General features: G+C 37.4%; 2 protein-coding genes across 2 annotated transcripts; one reads left to right on the top strand and one right to left on the bottom strand.

Moving 5' to 3' along the window:
- Positions 1-387: 387 nt before the first annotated feature.
- Positions 388-10,792, bottom strand: LOC140236967 (DNA excision repair protein ERCC-8-like). The gene is made up of 9 exons (XM_072316913.1): positions 10,620-10,792; positions 7,356-7,457; positions 6,665-6,870; positions 5,477-5,612; positions 4,675-4,775; positions 3,186-3,310; positions 2,506-2,703; positions 1,139-1,231; positions 388-569 (listed from the first exon to the last, which is right to left on the bottom strand). Exons 1-9 carry the CDS (start codon positions 10,790-10,792, stop codon positions 480-482), a joined length of 1,224 nt encoding a protein of 407 aa, XP_072173014.1. The 3' UTR covers positions 388-479.
- Positions 10,793-11,335: 543 nt separating this feature from the next.
- Positions 11,336-17,858, top strand: LOC140236918 (NADH dehydrogenase [ubiquinone] 1 alpha subcomplex assembly factor 2-like). The gene is made up of 5 exons (XM_072316856.1): positions 11,336-11,532; positions 13,950-14,036; positions 14,895-15,010; positions 15,813-15,873; positions 16,763-17,858. The coding sequence occupies exons 1-5, from the start codon at positions 11,421-11,423 to the stop codon at positions 16,864-16,866; spliced, it is 480 nt and encodes a 159-aa protein (XP_072172957.1). The 5' UTR covers positions 11,336-11,420; the 3' UTR covers positions 16,867-17,858.
- Positions 17,859-18,468: the final 610 nt, after the last annotated feature.

The raw sequence follows: 18,468 nt of genomic DNA, 5'->3' as shown, positions 1-18,468 counted from the left end.
ATTTGTTTGGTATTTTGGTATCTGAAACTCAAAGCATGATAACTTTTCTCAATCTACAAATCTAGTACTTTGGCAGTCTGAGGAAGTCTTAACACTACAGACAAAAGAAATATATCCAGTACAGAAAATATTAAATTCCTGACATTTCCACAGAAAAAAAAAAAAAAAAAAAAAAAAATCCCAGCCCCCCCCTCCCCTAAAAAAAAAAAAACCCACCCAATACCACTATTGCACTTATAAGCTTGATGCTCGCATCGGGATGTGCACTGCTCACTTCAGATCACAAAAGCCTGTTTCACAATGTCTGATCCCGATTTCCACCTGATCTTCACGGGGGCTCGCATTGATCTCTCCATAAGATCCTGCCACTGAGTCGCTGATCCTCTGTGAAACCCAACACACCGATCTCATGTGACCTGCGGATTGACCTCCTATGACCTCTGAGGGGTAGATGACCTTCTAATGGGGTCATTGACCTCTCAGTCTCCTTCGTCTTCACTGCTGCTCCACGTGTCTGCCGTGGCGCTGATCTCGTGACCGTAGAATTTCTTTGGCTTGGCTGCTGAGGTCTAGGAATGCACACACAAATCAAAGAGAAACACCTTCAATGTCAATGTTGGGGTTTTCCCCGCTTAACCCCCTCCCTAAATGATTCTGAAATCTGACAGAAAACTATGGAGCAATACCTGCTAATCTTGATTTTCATTTTGATTCTTGAAATGTGATTTTTTTAGCTTTGCAAGTCTCCAATTTCTTCTGCCAACCCTTTATCAATAATTCATTCAGACAAAAACTGAGAATATAATATTACAAGTTGACTTTCCACAAATTTTGCACTCCATTGTCTTTACCCCCCCCCCCCACCCCCAAGTACTCAAGGTTTACTTGAGGTATTAGTGTTAACATTTCTTGAATACAGCTGTTTCCAATAGCAGAATTGGGTGACATTACACACATGTACTAAGTGAGTATTTTTTTTTTTTTTTTTTTTTTTCCAAAACTCCAAATACAATGTGATCAATGTACCAGCTCAAAAGAAATACACAATACTGATCAATTGTTTCATTGAGACATAAAAGGAGGTATGAAAACGTCTTGAGGCGCCACACAGACTTGTAAATTTGGATTTAATTCTTACCAGCTTCTTGGGTGGGGGCTCCTCAAAGTTTACGTGGCCAAGATCAGGTTCCCAGATGAGAATATTACTGTCATTTCCACCACTGTACACTTCCTATTACAGATAAACAGATCGAGTTGTCAACATCAACAACCAGAAAGGCGATTACAACATACTAGAATGACTGTACTTGTTATGAATGTACAGTGCACTCCCATTATATCGAACACAGTTATAACGAAATTCCGGTTACAGCGAAGTAAAAATTTAGGCCGCAAAATTATCCACTCTATGTATTTTTATTGTTTATTTGTTCGGTTATAACGAAATGTTGATATAATGAAAGAAAACCGCCGGTCCCGAGGAATCATTATAACGGGAGTCCACTGTACTATTGTTACTAGTATGAAACATTATCTCACACATTACTCTCGAGAATTAACATCTGGATCCATGAAAAACACTGATTATATCTCCCTTTTAGTATAAACAAGTATTGCAATAAAATCCAACTCCAATGAGCTCTTGATATTGACAGCTTTGTTGAATAACTGAAAAAAAGATAATATTCATAAATAGTTACTTGACTAAGCAATGTAAGCATTTACATCACACCAATTTTTTGGAGACCACAACAAGAGTGAAATGTCACACGCTTGAATCGATTTGTTTTTATGTGATTGCTTTGGAAAAAAAACAACAACAACCACAGGACCAATTTAAATTAAATTATGTTCCCTCCAAAAGACTTGGAAAACTAAGTCTAGGTCAATTGTCTATAAACCATAGTCATCTAGCGACTGGATTTCTGACCCACTCTGTGATACATGTTTTGTAATAAATGGGACATATCATATCAGAGTAGAGCACAAACTTTGGAAAATCATGGGTTGAAATTAGTTTCAATAGTTACAGAATACACATTATACCTACTGACATACAATAAGATATGCATATCAGCTGTTTGTTCAAAAAAATGGTGCACAAATTTTAGCCAAAATAAATTTTTCATTTTTTTTTCATTTTTTTTTTTGATAATGAAGCATGGCAAATTGACTGGATGTTTCTTGTGCCCGGCTGGCCATCTGTTGCTACATACACAAACACTTGCTACGTGCGCAAACTCTAGCCACAAGTGTGCGATAGCATGTATACAGTGGCCATCTTCAGTGATCATTATAATAACTATTTGACATTGAAAGCCTGGCTGGCAAAAATCAATGCACAGTTTTCAACCATTAAAACTGCAGAATTTTCTTGATCTGTTCTATGATTTTCCCTCAGGCCATTGATCTATCCATGGTCTAATACATTGGCTGTCTGATTCATCCATGGAAGTTCATACTATGACCATCTGTCGATGCGTGCATATCTCATATTTCTCTCACCTGGAACAGTGGGTGAAAAGTCGTGCAGTTGACGTTGTTATAGTGACCCTTCATGGTGTTGTCCACCTCTCCGCTCAACAGGTCAAACATCAAGATGTCGCTTGCATTAGGCACAAAGGCCACGTCCGGCTGGACACCATGCGACACGCTGATCTTGACACATTTACGGCTGTCGTTGGTCACCTTACCGTAATTGATCTGATAAGCAGGAGACAGAGTAATTTGCCAAGCTCAAAAACAACACCACTCTGACATGACTAATAGAGTAAACAAATTCTAATTCAACAAGCTGCACGAGCATACATACATATGTGAAACAGTCTTAATTATGTTTGTTGAATGAAATAATTCAAGACTTTTTACAATGTATAAACAAAATTAGATTTCTTGTGGAATATGATGAACATACATGGACTTCCATCACTGCTGAAACACCATAGAATCAGTTACCACTTGTGTCTTTGCAATGTTTCTTGAATGAATAAAGAGAAAAGAATAGCCCGTTCTATTACTACAAATCATAATTTGAGTAAAAACATTATGCTTATTTCATGGGGGAAGTGAGAGTGAGCCTTTCTGGGCAATCTACAGATTTTCGCTAATTTCTTTCTTGTTCAATTCTATAAAAGATGTTGTTCAAATAAATGAAGAATCAAACAGACAGAGTTTTGGAAGCTCACCAAAGTATTTTTGCCAGTGGTGGCATCCCATAATCTGACCCTGTTGTCCGTTCCACAGCTGACCAAGTGCAGCCCATTCTCGGTAAAGCAGAGTCCATTGACGTGTCCACTGTGTGCTGTGTTCACTGTTCATGTGGGAAGGTACAAGAGATGCCATACATTAGTGGCAGTCCTAACTAGTCAGTGCACAAGCAGAAACTGTTCTCGGAGTGGGACCTATTGTAATTCACCACTTTTGACAGCAGGTAAATAGACTACATGGTACAGCATTCAATACTAACAATTTGTAACAATGTGGATAAAAATTTATACAGAACTTTGATAATCTTTTGTCTTCTTTCTAGATGAGTGGAGTTTTGTTAAAACCCTTGAGGACGGGCTGACTTTGCTATAACACACATTTCCCACAGACACATGCCCGAGTATACTAGGGATTGTCCTCAACGGGTTAAGTAGCATTAAAGACCCCATAGTGTTGGGATACCATCGAGTGGGATATATTTGAGAATCTCTGTCACAAATTGAACAGCTTTGTAACTGATTTCTATGTAAGCGCACACACAGCCAAAGAATCTTGACTGAAGTCGAGTGTTACCCATGAGTGTACGCTTCAATGCACATATTCACTGAGGGCGCTTTTCGTGGCCTTTGAATGCACCTCAGTGGCCAGCCAATGAAGCTCGATTCCATCTGGCTACCAATGTCTCCCTGTGCTATCAGATCTGTAATGTACTGTAAAAGTGGAAAGTTTTGTGGTGTTGACATTTTCGCGCATTTCGCGCAACCAGAAGCTAGCACGAAAATAAAAGCACACGAATATCTTTAAGTGCCATATGTTCCAGTAGTTGATGTCTTGATTCCGCGAAATTAAAAACACGCGAAACTCTTCTTAAAAATTCAAAAATTATTCAAAAAAATAAGTCGCGCGAAAATATCCACTTTTACAGTACTTTCTTTATCACTGCCAGATTTGGGACTAAAGCACACTTCATGCAGGTTGTTAAAAGCTTCCTATCAACTTACAAAATAAAAAAGAAACAACAAAACTGTCAGATATGACAGGTCTAATCCTCTTGAGATTTTCGTAATAGAGAATGCCAGCCACAGTTTATAGCACAATATATATCACAGCATGAGATGAAACGTATACTCTTCTTTTCAGGGCACTATCACGCCACGAGTGCAGTAGTGTAGAACTAAACCAATGTCTCCTTGAATGAAGACAGTGATATATCCGGTACAGTGGACTCCGATTATAGCGAAGTCCTCGGGACCAGCAATTTTCTGAAATTTCGTTATAACCCAATTAATAAGCAACTAAAATACATAGAGTTGATAATGCTGCGGCCCTAAATTTTACTTCGTTGTAACTGGAATTTTGTTATAACCGTGTTCGTTATGAACGGGAGTGCACTGTATCAGGAAAAACAAAACATCCATGAATGAAACCTATCATTAGGTAACTCTTGCCAGAGAAAGTTATAATTACCAGCTGATGAACCTTTGATGGCTTCTCCATTGTGTTGGTCCAAAGCCATCAGATTCCCCTTGGCTTGCCGGATGTCCCACAACAAGATTTTGTTGTCTTGGCTTGGAATAAAACAACAAAACAAAAGTAGGAAAAATGACAGACAATAACCCTTTTCAAACATCATACTATTTCGATTTAGCTGAAACTACACTTCTTAGTCTTGAAGTGTTTGGTTCTCAATGCCTGGTCCTTCAAAATCCCACATTCCTTCATTGCCTGGAGTAACAAAATTATACCGGAAATAAAAATATTGAAAATGTTTACTGATCAGTCCCTAACAGGATATACGTGTGTGGCATAGTATCATAATTCTGTAACTCTAAAGTTGATTTTCCATATCTTGATACCTTAATACTCCTTGGGCATACTTTGATGGTAATGGGAAATGCATGGCAGCCTACCTTGTGATGAGTGGGTGTGGATTCAAAGGATTAAAGTGACTCATGTTATCATAGTTATTACTACATGTATTAACATCAGGACTCTGATTTTCTTCCATTTATTATATTTCAAGGTTTACATGTGTTGACACTATATCTGTAAGCACCCGAAGTTTGAGGGTTATCTTAAAAAAAAAAAAAAAAAAAAAAAAAAAAAATATATATATATATATATATACAGTACATATATATATAAATACCTGGTAGTCATTGGCAGGTTAAATAACATGAAATGTACAATGTACCATGTATACTTTTGCTCTTGATACATATTTGATTTAAAGCTACACCCCTTCTGCAAGTTATGGTTGTCAACGTACCTGCCAGTAGCAAGGAGGAACTCGTGTTTGGAGGACCATCGAACACAGAGCACCGAGGCATCATGGCCCTTCAGGATGTGGGTGGCAGACCCCGACTTGAGGTCACACAGGGTGGCTTGGGGGTTACTGGTACCCACTGCACACAGGAAGAGCAGACCACATATTATCCATTCTCGTTATGACTGGAAGGTCTACATGATACCTTTAGGCCACTGATGTCACACCAAAGATTATTATTATCAACATGGTCCACTTTCCATATTCTTGTTGAATTATCTTCTAGTTGCAAGAAGAAGTTATTTCATCAGTAACATAATAATACGATAGTGGCTGCCATGAAAGCTGCCAATCAGAATTAAAAATTTACATTTGCTTTCAAGGACATTGCAGGCATTATAAGCCGTACTTTAAAAATGTACATATAGATGTTATCAATTCGACTTAGGTCATTCCTACAAAACTTCTTCTGGTTGAATTGCATCATATCATCAAAACAGGGCATGAAACTGGCGACACACTGTCACATTGCCATGACATAAGTTGCAAGATTTCAGTAGCTTCAATCGACATCATCCACAAAGAATGTATAATCTTCCTTCAATTGATGAATGCACAATATCATCTGTTCTGAAAATTTGTGATATCAGGGTTCCCAGCATTTCAAGAAAACAGAATTCCCTGATTTTCCCTGGTTTTTCCCTGATGAAGTATCAAATTTCCATGATAACTATTTCAATTCATTTCCAGTTTCACATCCAATTTTCATCCAGTTTCATCCAGTGGATATTGTTTTGATATGCAACAAAATATAACAGAGTCTCACTGACTACTTTCGATTTTTGGGCCAATAAAATTCCCTGACTTTTCCCTGATTTGAGGCATTTCTATTCAATTCCCTGACTTTTCCCTGACTGGAAAAAAACAAAATGATTTTCCCTGATTTCCCTGATGGGCTTGGAACCCTGAATATGTAGGCCTAGTGCAAACATTAAACTAAGTGTTTAACATATTTTAGCAGACTGGACAATCATGAAAAAGAGGGCTCAAAACTCCCTATATTTGATTTTGAAGAGCAGGTTATATAAAAACAGATGAATTATATATATATTCTTAAATATTTTCTATATCTAGTTATCTTTCTGTGTATAATGTGAATATGTAAAATTGCATTAGACAATGACCATTCACCTGCAATGAGGCAGTGTTTGTTGGCAACAGGAGACATGTGGTGGCAATATACGGGCTTTCTCAAGACAAAGCGCTCCGCAGGAACCAGCGCATTGGTGTCCCACACCTTGAGCGTCATGTCCATAGAGCTTGAGGTGAACATCCCTGTATCCCTGGGATACCACTGCACCGTTTCCACACTGTGCTTGTGGACATGTCGATTGCTCCTGCATGAGGATACCAGTGTGCAGGCATAATCACACAATCCCATTTGAACTTCATTTGGCTTTTTTAACATTTTTCACCTCAAAAAAGGTAAACAAACAAACATCATGACACATAATACCTTCAGTTTGATAGCCATTGCCATGGTAACAAGTGGTAAACTTGAAGTTGTTAGTTTTGAGGTCTATATCCAGGCAGACGTCATTACTGTAAGTCATGGAATAAGTGAGGTTAACTCTGAAAATAGGGTAATAGTCACGGTATGAACAATGACTGTTTTGCAACTGTTGTCACATTGTGTTGCATTACACATGTTCGTGATATGAAATAAAACGTGGAATGAAATGCATGGTAGCACTGTGTTTTTACGAAAGATTTGTATCTACCCTCACAGTCCAATATTTGAGTAAATCATATTTTGGGTGAAAATCACAATTCTCCTAACTTGTTCATTATCAGCATACCACAATGCTGAAACTCAACTCACCTCCCAACAGTGCACACAGTCTCACAGGTGAACTCCCTGACCTCTGGGATACACTCAGTGTCATAGATAGCAATCACCCCATCAGCTCCACCTGATAGCATACTGCAAAGAAAGGAGAAAATAACCTCACACACATTGATTTCTTTATGCATTTTACATGTATGTAATGTACTAATGACCAGCAAGAACATGACATTTAATCCTCTGTAAGACAAAGCCTTTCTTTTTTCTTTTTTTCTTAAAGAGAGTGTGATTAATCTGGCCTGCTCCAGTAAGAATGCACTAGCATGTAGGATAGCCAACATGACATACTGTAGTCATGCTGAGATGCTGGCTGATTGGGGAGAAAAAAGAGATACAAGCACAATGCATTTGAGCTGAGCTTCATAAAACACTGTACAAGTGACTGCCATACAGAAAAAAAAAAAAAAAAAAAAAAAAAAAAAACTAGGAATGTCGCTATAGTGACTGGTATGCCTCCGTCATAATGCATGATTCTCCTAATAGGTCTGTAGTACATGTGGACAATGTGTGATTACATTTTCATGAAATTGGCAAAATATTAAAATGACATGTTTCGTCACAAATGTGTTGAATGAAAAGGTAAGTTAAGACATGTAATATAACAACTCACTAATACAAACATATTAAAGCCACAGAATAATTCTAGTGGAATCCCTCAAGAAGCGCAGCAACCACACCCCAGAAACCAAAAAAAAAATTGACACCAAATTTATTGCCCCCCCCTCGAGTCAATTTAAAATTTATTTTATCGGCTAGTGATATATGACCACAAGAGGGAGCAGCAATTTTTTTTTTTTTTTTTTTTTTTTTTTTTTTTTTTTTTAACTTTGTGGTATGGTCTCAGAACCCTCACTTCTCCACAGGTAAGGACCCTTTCAAAAGGAGAGTTTCTAATTTTTACCATAAACCAGAATTACACAGTGGCTTTAACATACATGGATGGATTCTAAGTGCACACACACACACACACACACACTACCTATGGAATTTTAAAGCAAAACATAATTGGTATTTAGACTATGTTACTCAAATGGAAAGCAATGAGATGAAGTCATGTATCTAGAATTTAAAAGGAGCAGCATCAATGAGACTGAGAATATCGATGAAGCAAATACTTCCGAGTCAACACTTTAAATCTGGAAAAAGTGTTACTATCTTTAACATCTGAGGGTAACATGTTCCATTCTTTTATGCAAGACACATAACAAGAATTTAGGGCAATATTTTAATAGTTTAATAGTTATTAGCAAAATAGTAAAATTTTGAAGTGTTGCCCTTTTCCTTTGACCCCATGAACCCAAATTGATATCACTGCCAGTCAGTACATGCATAATACTATGTTCCATGAAGATACCTTGAACAATTTCCAAGATATGGAAAAAAAAAGTAAAATTTTAACATTTTAACTTGAACTTTTGACCTTTGACCTCATGACCCCAAACTTTCACCAGAGAATCTTAATTGGGTAATACGTGTATACACCAAGTTTGAAGAAAATATCTTCAGGCATTGCTTAGTTATGGGGGAAATAGTGAAATTTTAAGCATTTGACCTTGACCTTTTGACCTTTGACCGTGAGCATGTGCACCAAAAAGTTGATAGGCACAACTTCACCCCCAATACACAATACATGCTAAGTTTCATTAGAATACCTCAAAAGGTTTTTTAGTTACGCTGTCCACAAAATTCATTACAGACACAAGGATGGACGGATGGAAGGACGGACGGACAGAAGGACAGACAACCCGAAACCATAATGCCTCCAGCACCACTTTGTGGCGGAGGCGTAAAAATCTTTGGGAACAGCAATTCTCTTTCGTAATAGATCAATGTGAATTTTGCACCATAGACTTTATTAATAATGCTGGGACTTGAAGTTTTACTTTGTTGTAACAAATGTTGTTATAACCATGTTCGTTTTAATGCGAGTGTCCTGTATTTTGTAATCCCTTTTCACTTTTTCTATACTGGGAGAATGAAGTTATTCAGTAAAAAGCACCCACTGGATATACACTAGCAGTTTCACTTGATATGGTTGTTTATCTAGTATACCCTGTCTCTATTAGATTACCTTGTACTTGTAAAAATTGTTCTGGTGACATTCAATATAAATTAGGCAAGAGCTCCAAAATTTTTTCGTCTGCATTGAAATTCTTGCATTCTGTTGCCAGATCATTCTGCTGCATTTCTTGAAATATTTTGAAACAAAATAAATGATTTTTAGTTTCACTATGGTACCTAGAAAAAAAATGTTGTCAAAGAAAGAAAAAAAAAAGTGGCAAATAGACACCTCTGGAGATTATGAGGATTAAAAGATTGTGGATTGAATAAATGTAGGCCCTACAAATATTAATGAAAAAATCCTAACTTTTTAAGCAAAAGTTGGGCATAATCAAACAAACCCTTAAAGCTTGAACGTAGTTATAAATATGAATTTATGCAATTTTTTTCCCATGCCCCTTAAGTTGCCATAAATAGAAAATCTGCATCGTCCTCTGACGTAAAAACGAAGAATAATATAGAGAAAATATACAAGTTCAAATGCAAAAAAAAAAAAAAAAAAAATCTTTATCATCTTTCAAATACACTTGCACATCCTTATTCATGTTAAAATTGAGCTTGAGAAAAGTTTTTCAAATATTTTCATATACATGTCTCCATGCCCCCAGGAGGAGCAAGAATAATATACAGTACAAAAGTAGATTATGTCAGTGAGTGATCTTCCATGTTCCACTGTCCAGGACCTAGGCAAAGAATTTTCGTACTCAGAATTCCCTCGTCTTGATTTTTCGTGTGGATCTTCATATTCTAATCTAAATGACATCATAAATATTGTTAGTTTCATCTTTCACATTGCAATCGGGCCAGGCCCGGGCCATCTAACGTTATAGAAGGCATAAATTTTACCATGGTCTGGAATCTGGGAATTAGTGTAGAAAAGAGCGATCTACAGGCTCTGTATTTTGTTTAGTTTACTATGCTATGCTACCTCTAAGATCACTGAACATGCTGAAGATCTACTGACATTAACATCGTGCCCGTGGCGTGGGCCAGTACATGGGTGTTGCGTTATCATCAACCTTTTCTTTATGAATCATATTTGCAATTCAAATCTATAAATTTAGGTAGCAATTAGATTTAATTCTAATTCAAGTAAATTAGTAAAATATAATAGTTACTCATTACACAAATTATCTGCTCACTACGCACATCTGCACAGCGGCGCGGCTTGTTTCTTACTATTTATGTTCTACGGGATCAATATCCAATGAGTTGATTCCACTCGCGTGAATGCGCTGGACATCGCGATGCTTGCTCAGCTGCAGTCGGAACGTTCGTCGGGTAGCTTCGGCACGCTGAATTTGACTTGGCCGCAGATTTCCACGGCTCCTCTCCGTGAGGACATTCAACATGGTCACTGTGATGGTGCTTTTTCACCAGTGTTCACCGTTCACGGCGATTAATTTCTCAGAATTCCCTTCAAGTAGTGTAGTCACAAGAATCTGGTACGGCTCTCATGCCTTTTGTCAGTTCGTTTCGTTCGGATGAGGTAAATTTAATTCTGCATTTTCTTTTGAAGCAGACGCAGACCTCTCACTAGCGTGGCACTTGCACCACTCGCACCACTCACTACAAGAAGGATGCCCTTTCTGCCAAATACTCATGTAAGTCGCCATATTAGTCTGGTCAGTATGATGTAAAGTGCGTTCTCGATTTTAATTTTGATTTGGTCATTTTCAATTTATGTCAAAGTTATTCAACCTATAAGTAAATTTAAAAACAACCTATTTTATTTATTAATTCTTATAGATATATTAATGAATTGATGGTGAAAGAAAATTCAAAAGTTGTAACATTTAATTGAACGTGCCAATACCTTGCACAGCCTTTACGCAATCTATCTCCGTGCAACATAATTACAGTGTATAAGTACATAGGCCTACAGTGTATGTTGCAGGATCCTGAACACAAACATAACAGGGTTTGTTATCCGGCACATCCTCCATCCCAATCAGCGGAAGGTCCTAGGGAAAGAAAAACATGAATTTTGTTAGAGCTCTGTTCAGGTCTTCAAAACCGGCGAAGATTCTGGTAGGCGTTGATAAGCTGGGAAACAAGTATTATGAAATCCCAAGTACGACAAATGCCCTAGGTAAGTAAGCAAAACTGAGTGAGGACGTTGAGGTGAGGACACACAGTGCAGTGCCAGTGTGAGGTTGATATTCAGTCTCAGAGCTGTAGTGTAACACCACTGTAGTCATGGTAGTGTAACGTGGATAAATGTGAGCTGATGAGTGATGTGTATGACCCAACACTATAATACTAGAATGGATGAACAAAACTTAGGCCCCGTTGCAAGAAAGTTGCAATCAATTGCAAATAATTGCTAATTTTGAAACAACCATTCTGATTGGCTCAGGGTCTGCCCTATTAAGAAGACATGCATGCAACAATGATTTTGATTGGCCAGTGACAATCAGTTGCAAGTTGCGTTTAAACGCAAAGTTTCTAGCAACGGGGCCCTAGATACCAATAATACAGTTGAACCTCTCGTATCCGGACAAGTCGGGACCGGGGCTCATCCGGATAAGGGATTTGGCCGGATACGGGAGACTCAATGCTTTATACATGTACATATACATACACATGTACTGATGTAGCCCATTGTAGTACCACATGTAGTAATGTGTATACCGCAACCTTTTCATTGTTACACTCAGTAACAGACCCCAAAATAGAGGTTCGTGTTTGCAAGAATGAAATCATTTTCTTTTATAAATTCTTGGGATGATTTACCTAAATCATTATTAAGAAATGTGAGTTGGGAATCCCCCTTTCCTCCCACAATTCTTTAAAAAAGATTAAAAAATCACGGCGAGATTGCGTCCGGATAATAGAGAGATCCGGATAAAGGGAGGCCGGATAATAGAGGTTCAACTGTAATAAGAAAAAATAAAATCCTTAATGAAAGGATGTCAAACTAAATTAATTTTCTTGTGTACACAGTGACAGTGTATTTGATATTCATGCCAGGCTGAACAATTATAATTCACACATTAAAGGTAGGGGATACCTTTTACAGACCTCCCAAAATGCAGCAAAACATTGAATATGAACCTCAGGGGACTTGTTTAGGCCACTGCTGAGAAATTTGGAAGTCAACAGTTATCTACAATTTGAATAATGCACAAAACTCAACTACTCAGTAGTTCTGTGTGTCAGCCACACTTAAGCCTTTTTGTTGCAGTCTTCTGTATTTTTTTTTTATCTATAAACACAAATCTAAAAGTATAAGAGCTGATGTAATAACATATAGAGTGTGTGGCAAGAATGTATATAGAAATGTTTGTAAGTTTTGATGAACTTTCTTCACAAAATATACATGATGGACACACATGCAGTACATGGGTCTGCAAAGGTAGCCTAGTAATGTACTGGAATCTACGGTGAGCCCCGAAAAAAATTCAATTCAAAATCTAACGGTCAATAAAAATGTACTAAATGTAACCTTCCACTTTCAATACTTTATGGGAGTTTCTAAAATGATACTCTCTTCAACATACCACTGTATTTATACAACTCTTCATTTAAGGCATGCAAATGGGATTCCCTACCTTTAATAGTGATGCATCAAAATTGTGTGTAACACCTAAACTGCATTATAGATTATAGATCTACGTAAAGTAACGCTGTTTACTTTTCATAATGGTATTTCTATTGTTTGAGTCAAAGCAAGCTAAATTTATTCAATCAATATGGAACCAAAGTGTGACGGCGAGACTTGCCCTAATTTGACCATAATTCCATCCAAAATTTGACTGCCTGCTACATGTAGAAATCTAGATCTACTATGTATATGCTTTTGTGCACAGTCGAACCTTGGTGCGGGTGGTGACACAAGCTTTGAAACTGAAAGGGAGCTCTTAAAGGACAAGTTCACCTTCATTAACATAAGGATTGAGAAAATGTAGCAATAATATTAGAACACATCATTGAAAGTTTGAGGAAAATTGGACAATCCGTTCAAAAGTTAATATAAATTTTTGAAGTTTTTGTGCAGTCACCGCTGGATGAGAAGACTACTGCAGTGTATGATGTCACATGCGTACAACCATATAAGGAAAATATAAAGAGAATTTATACACAAAATTTCATCTTTTGAAAAATGTACACATTCCCTTGAATCGTTACTGGCATATGTTATGGGTAATATTATTCCCATTGCCTTTAGAAAGAGGCAAGTCAAGTGCTCTTTTATTATGCGAAAAAAGTGAAAATATGTTGAAGTTTCTTTACATTTTCTTTATACTGTTGTACTCATATGACATCACGAGCCTTAGTAGTCTCCTCATCCAGCAGTTCCAACACAAAAATTTTACAAATTCATAACTTTTGCATCGATTGTCCAATTTTCCTCAAAGTTTCACTGATTTGTTCTACTAATATTGCTGCATTCTCTCAATCCTTATGTTAATGAAGGTGAACTTGTAATTATGGTGAAGTTGAGATTCAATATGTACTGCTGTGAAATTGAACATATTCTGTGCATTGCACCATATCCTCTTGTAGGTGAAGAAATGAAGGCAAGACGAAGCGTCGAATCCTCAGTCAGCCACTTTGAGTATGAAGCAGGGATGGTGCCAATCGAGTGGGAAGGTAACAATTCCAGGAGCATTTTCACTGACTGTCTACTTACATTTGACAGTTCTGGTTGAGGTGAGGATTTAGCTTTTAATGTTTTGCAAGATATTCAGAAACCACTCCATGAGATGTCAAAGAGCATGCAATTCTAAGGGGCATCAAAAGTTTATTTGATGAAAATCGGTTTTGAAATGGCTGAAATATCCAAAAACAAGGTGAAACAAAGAGATCCTAATAAAAGGCGTGGCCTGTCGCCTTTTATCATTACCACTTTTTTGGATATCTTGGCCATTTGAAAACCAATTTTCATCAAATGAATGTTGAATCCTTCTTAGAATTACACGTTCTTTCATGTTTATTAAGAGGTTTCTCATTATCTCACTTAGGAATGTTATAAACCTGAATCCCCACCTCAACCAGTACTGTACAGTCCCTTTCATGCTATTAATATAGGAAAACTCTGCTGATTTAGTTTGTACTATCCCTACCCCAAGTTTGCTTTCCGTATGGCAGTGATTTGTGTAAGTCCTTTTTGTCTACACAGGAGTTTTTCCCGTTTTTTTTTTTTTTTTCCTGTTGTTAATCTGAAATTGTGAACTACACTGTATTGTAGCATCATTCATTGAGAATGACAGTGATAAATTGTACACTGTGTATCATGTAGTTTGTATTTGTATCATTACTGCATGTACACGTAAGTATTCCCCCTCATCACAGGCCACCGATCACAGACATTCTCGGATAAATTTCAGAATTGGTGCAAATCATGTGTTGATAATGAAATCATGGTTATGAAATAATCTTGTATTCTTCCCCCATTTTTTGTTTTATTTCATCTCTTGCCTTTCTATCAAAATCTTTTTGCCCCTTCAGCTTGGGTCAGGGGTAAAAGAATAGACCCACCAACTGAGGAGGAAATAGCCATGAGAGAGAAAAAGACCAGGATCATCAAGGCTCGGGCTGCAGAGGTGGAGCGCAAAGATAAAGAGGTATTTGGCAGAATTCACAGATGTGTGCACTTTCATCCTCATCATCCAGGACCTGTTGTCTCTCATTAGTTCTGTCACCATTGTTTCATGTACAGGGTAGTCGAGGAGTTCCCCGTGAATTTCTCTCCCTGTTGTTACACTTCAGTAGCCTCAGTAACAAAGCACCTCCTGCCATAGAATCCCCACAGTATGGCTTATACTGCAGCGATACTTGAAAAGTTTTTTTTTTTTGAAATGCTATCAGCACTTTCATGTGAAATGCCATAAGAATGTTTAGGAGTGGTTTTGTACTTTTCTGTGAAATGCTGCAGACTTTATTACTTTCCTGTTTAAATGCGCTTACTCTGTAAAACACAAATATGATGAGAATGGCATTATTAGTGATTTATATTTAACATGATCTGATACAAAATTTTTTGCCCATTTAATATGACCTGAAAGAAAGATGCTCTATCAAAATGTAACAGCAACCATCATTATTGTATCAGGTTTCGTAGCTGTTGTGTCATCTGGCATGCCTCAAGGCTTAACTCTATGCAAATCATTTCAAGGTGCAATTCAAACTTCTATTTTGACATACATAATTTTTACATCAAGGAGATTCTTCATATTCCTTCCACACACACTAGCAAGTGTCAATCACCTAGCCAGGTTGGGATTGATTAGATATTCTTTACTATATGTGGTTTATCATTACTTTCTGACTTCACACAATATGATAAGGCATGAGTCTCTTGATAATGATTTGTCAAACTTTGTCATTTTAATTGCTTGCTAACATTGTTGGTTCTGTCTGATACAGAGACAGGAACTGGAGTATCATGAAGGTCTGGTAGCAAGACCAGTGCAAACAACAGCCAAGGGTGAGTGCATTTTATTCAGTAATGACATGTATTTTACATCAAGTACTTTGACAAGTAATTATCCATTTAGTCAAAGGCTGTATCTCAGAAAGCTGTGGAAATGAGGATTAATGAATCAGTTGTGATTCTTGATGCGGAGTACAATGATAAATGGAGCAATCATCTCGAGGTGACATAATTTGGAGACAGTAATTATGGGTAAACGATGCAGCAACACTGTACATACCAAATTAGGTATTAAGAAGTAAGACATGAATATTTTATTGTTCATAAAGTACTTGACAGGAACGTTCAAAAGACCTCCAGAATACAGCGTATAAGACATATTCGAGAAAGTGAAATTCATATGATTATTTTGTGTGCTTCACGTTGATTCAGTTTTATGGTTTCATAATTTTGCATCATAACCAGGACTGAATCACACAATGCTTTACAATTAGAAAGCAAGCAATTGCAGTGAAAACATTCCTGACTAAAAGGAATTGGGAAGAGGTACCTAGAATTGTTTTCTTCTTTGAAAATTTAGCATGTCTGCTGTAGTGCTATGACAAGATAAAGCAAAGAGTTGTCGAACCTTGTGTGAGATTCAAAAGTAGTTGCGCACACCGATGTGTGAAGAAACATAACGGGGACATCATAATTGACTTATAATTTGCTATTTCATAAATTGATTTGTAGTACATTCCAAAAAGTGCTTGTTTACTATCAAAAGATACACAAACCACAAAATCCTAAAGGTAGCGTTATTCTGTTGGCTGACATCGGTGTACTCGTGCTTCACATCATCAGATAAATAAATAAATAAATAACTAATAGTTATTTATTTATTTATTTATTTTTATTTTTTGTTATCGTGTATTCTAAAAAGTTTCCCCATCCACACTCACAGGCCACGCATCATCCCCAACCTACGAGAAGGTGGATTCCACGGACGAGGCTGTCAGTACGGGGAAGGAATTTCAGCCGGCAGCCTGGAAACCCTCCAAGAGTTGATCCTGCTCCTCTGCCCTGTTGACTCGGCGCATCATCAGCCGTGGCGCTCTCTAAAGGACTTTGTGGCATGCTGCTCACAAAAGCAGAAGGGGCGTTGACCGCCCAAGTGAGATTGACAATTCTGATTCAAGCACATGCCCAACGCAAATCAGGGTAGCTGCAGGTTGCTGCTTCCATGGCAGAGCACACCCGTCAGGGTCAAATCTGTTCATTTTCATGTTGCTAATGACTTGTGTCTGAAAAAAAAAAAAGCATGGCATCAATAGAGTGCTTGCAGTGAATTAAGGAATTCCTGTTATATACTGCTGATGACTTAGAACAGAACTGCCAGAAATGCTTTTCATATGAATAACGAGTCTACAAATTATGCTAAACTCTTGTTGCTGGGACAACTGGTGCATCTATCTTGTTTCAAGGACAGCAATAATTGTTATTCAGTAATTTTATTTCCTATCTTTTTTTTCCCCTGGAAAATGAAGAATGCAATGCAAAATGGTTTGTGGGGTAAGTTTGTAGGTGTATATGAAATGATATCATGTATCAAGTGTACATGTGCTATAGCATCTCATCTTCCACAAATGAAAGACATGCCTTATTTCTGATAATGTGTGGGTAACATGTTGCGGTTGCTCAATCTTGCTAAACTTTGCACTGTTCATGGCTACATGGGACTGAGAGGCAATGGCATCAACCCCTGTTAAGCAGAGGAGAAGTATATACTCTGAGAGTACGTAGCAAACTGTCTGAATTAAATAGATGTGCAAGTCAGTTTAATAGTGTACAAGGCACAGCAGAAATTTTATGCATCTTGTCCATAAGAAATTGAGCATGATTGGTTGAATAAGATGGCCTGGAGAATTACTGTCAACATTTTGTTCTATACACTCATAACAAAAGCCAATTTGGTGATCAATAAATGCTGAAATAATTCAGTTGTTTACATTGGTTCTTCCTGCTAAAGATTTATAGTTTATGCCTAGTAGGTTTGCATTTTTTTTAATCAATCCTCATAATTCATACATGAATGTCAAGTCGCCATATAATTGCTACATGGCAGCAGGTTTAAAGACCCCCTGAAATCCAAATGCATGTTGATTTGTGTTGATTTATGATACCCTCGACATCAGTTTTGCGGTGAAACAAATATCTAGAAACATTCCATATATTTTTAACGATTTTTATGCCTCCGCCACGAAGTGGTGCCGGAGGCATTATGTTTTCGGGTTGTCCGTCCGTCCGTACGTACGTCCGTACGTCCGTCCGCTTTCGTTTACGCGATAACTTGAGTAATATTTACTGGAATTTTACCAAACTTGGTCCAAGTATGAAGTATGATGGGGCAACGATTTGATAAGATTTTGGGTGAAATCGGCTAAAGGTCAAAGGTCAGTAAGGTCAAGGTCAAATCATGAAATTGTATCCGTTTACGCGATAACTCAAGACTGTATGGAGCAAATTTCACCAAACTTTGTTGGAGGATGATGTATGATGGGACAATTACTTGATTAGTTTTTCAGTGAAATCGGACAGAGGTCAAAGGTCAAAGATCAAGGTCAAATCCTAAAATTTATCTGTTTATGTGATAACTCAAAACTGGATGAA

Source organism: Diadema setosum, chromosome 13 (genome assembly GCF_964275005.1).
Source record: "Diadema setosum chromosome 13, eeDiaSeto1, whole genome shotgun sequence".
In the NCBI taxonomy this organism is placed as follows: domain Eukaryota; kingdom Metazoa; phylum Echinodermata; class Echinoidea; order Diadematoida; family Diadematidae; genus Diadema; species Diadema setosum.
The sequence above is the reverse complement of the archived record's forward strand: the minus strand, read 5'-3'. Positions and strand labels throughout refer to the sequence as shown.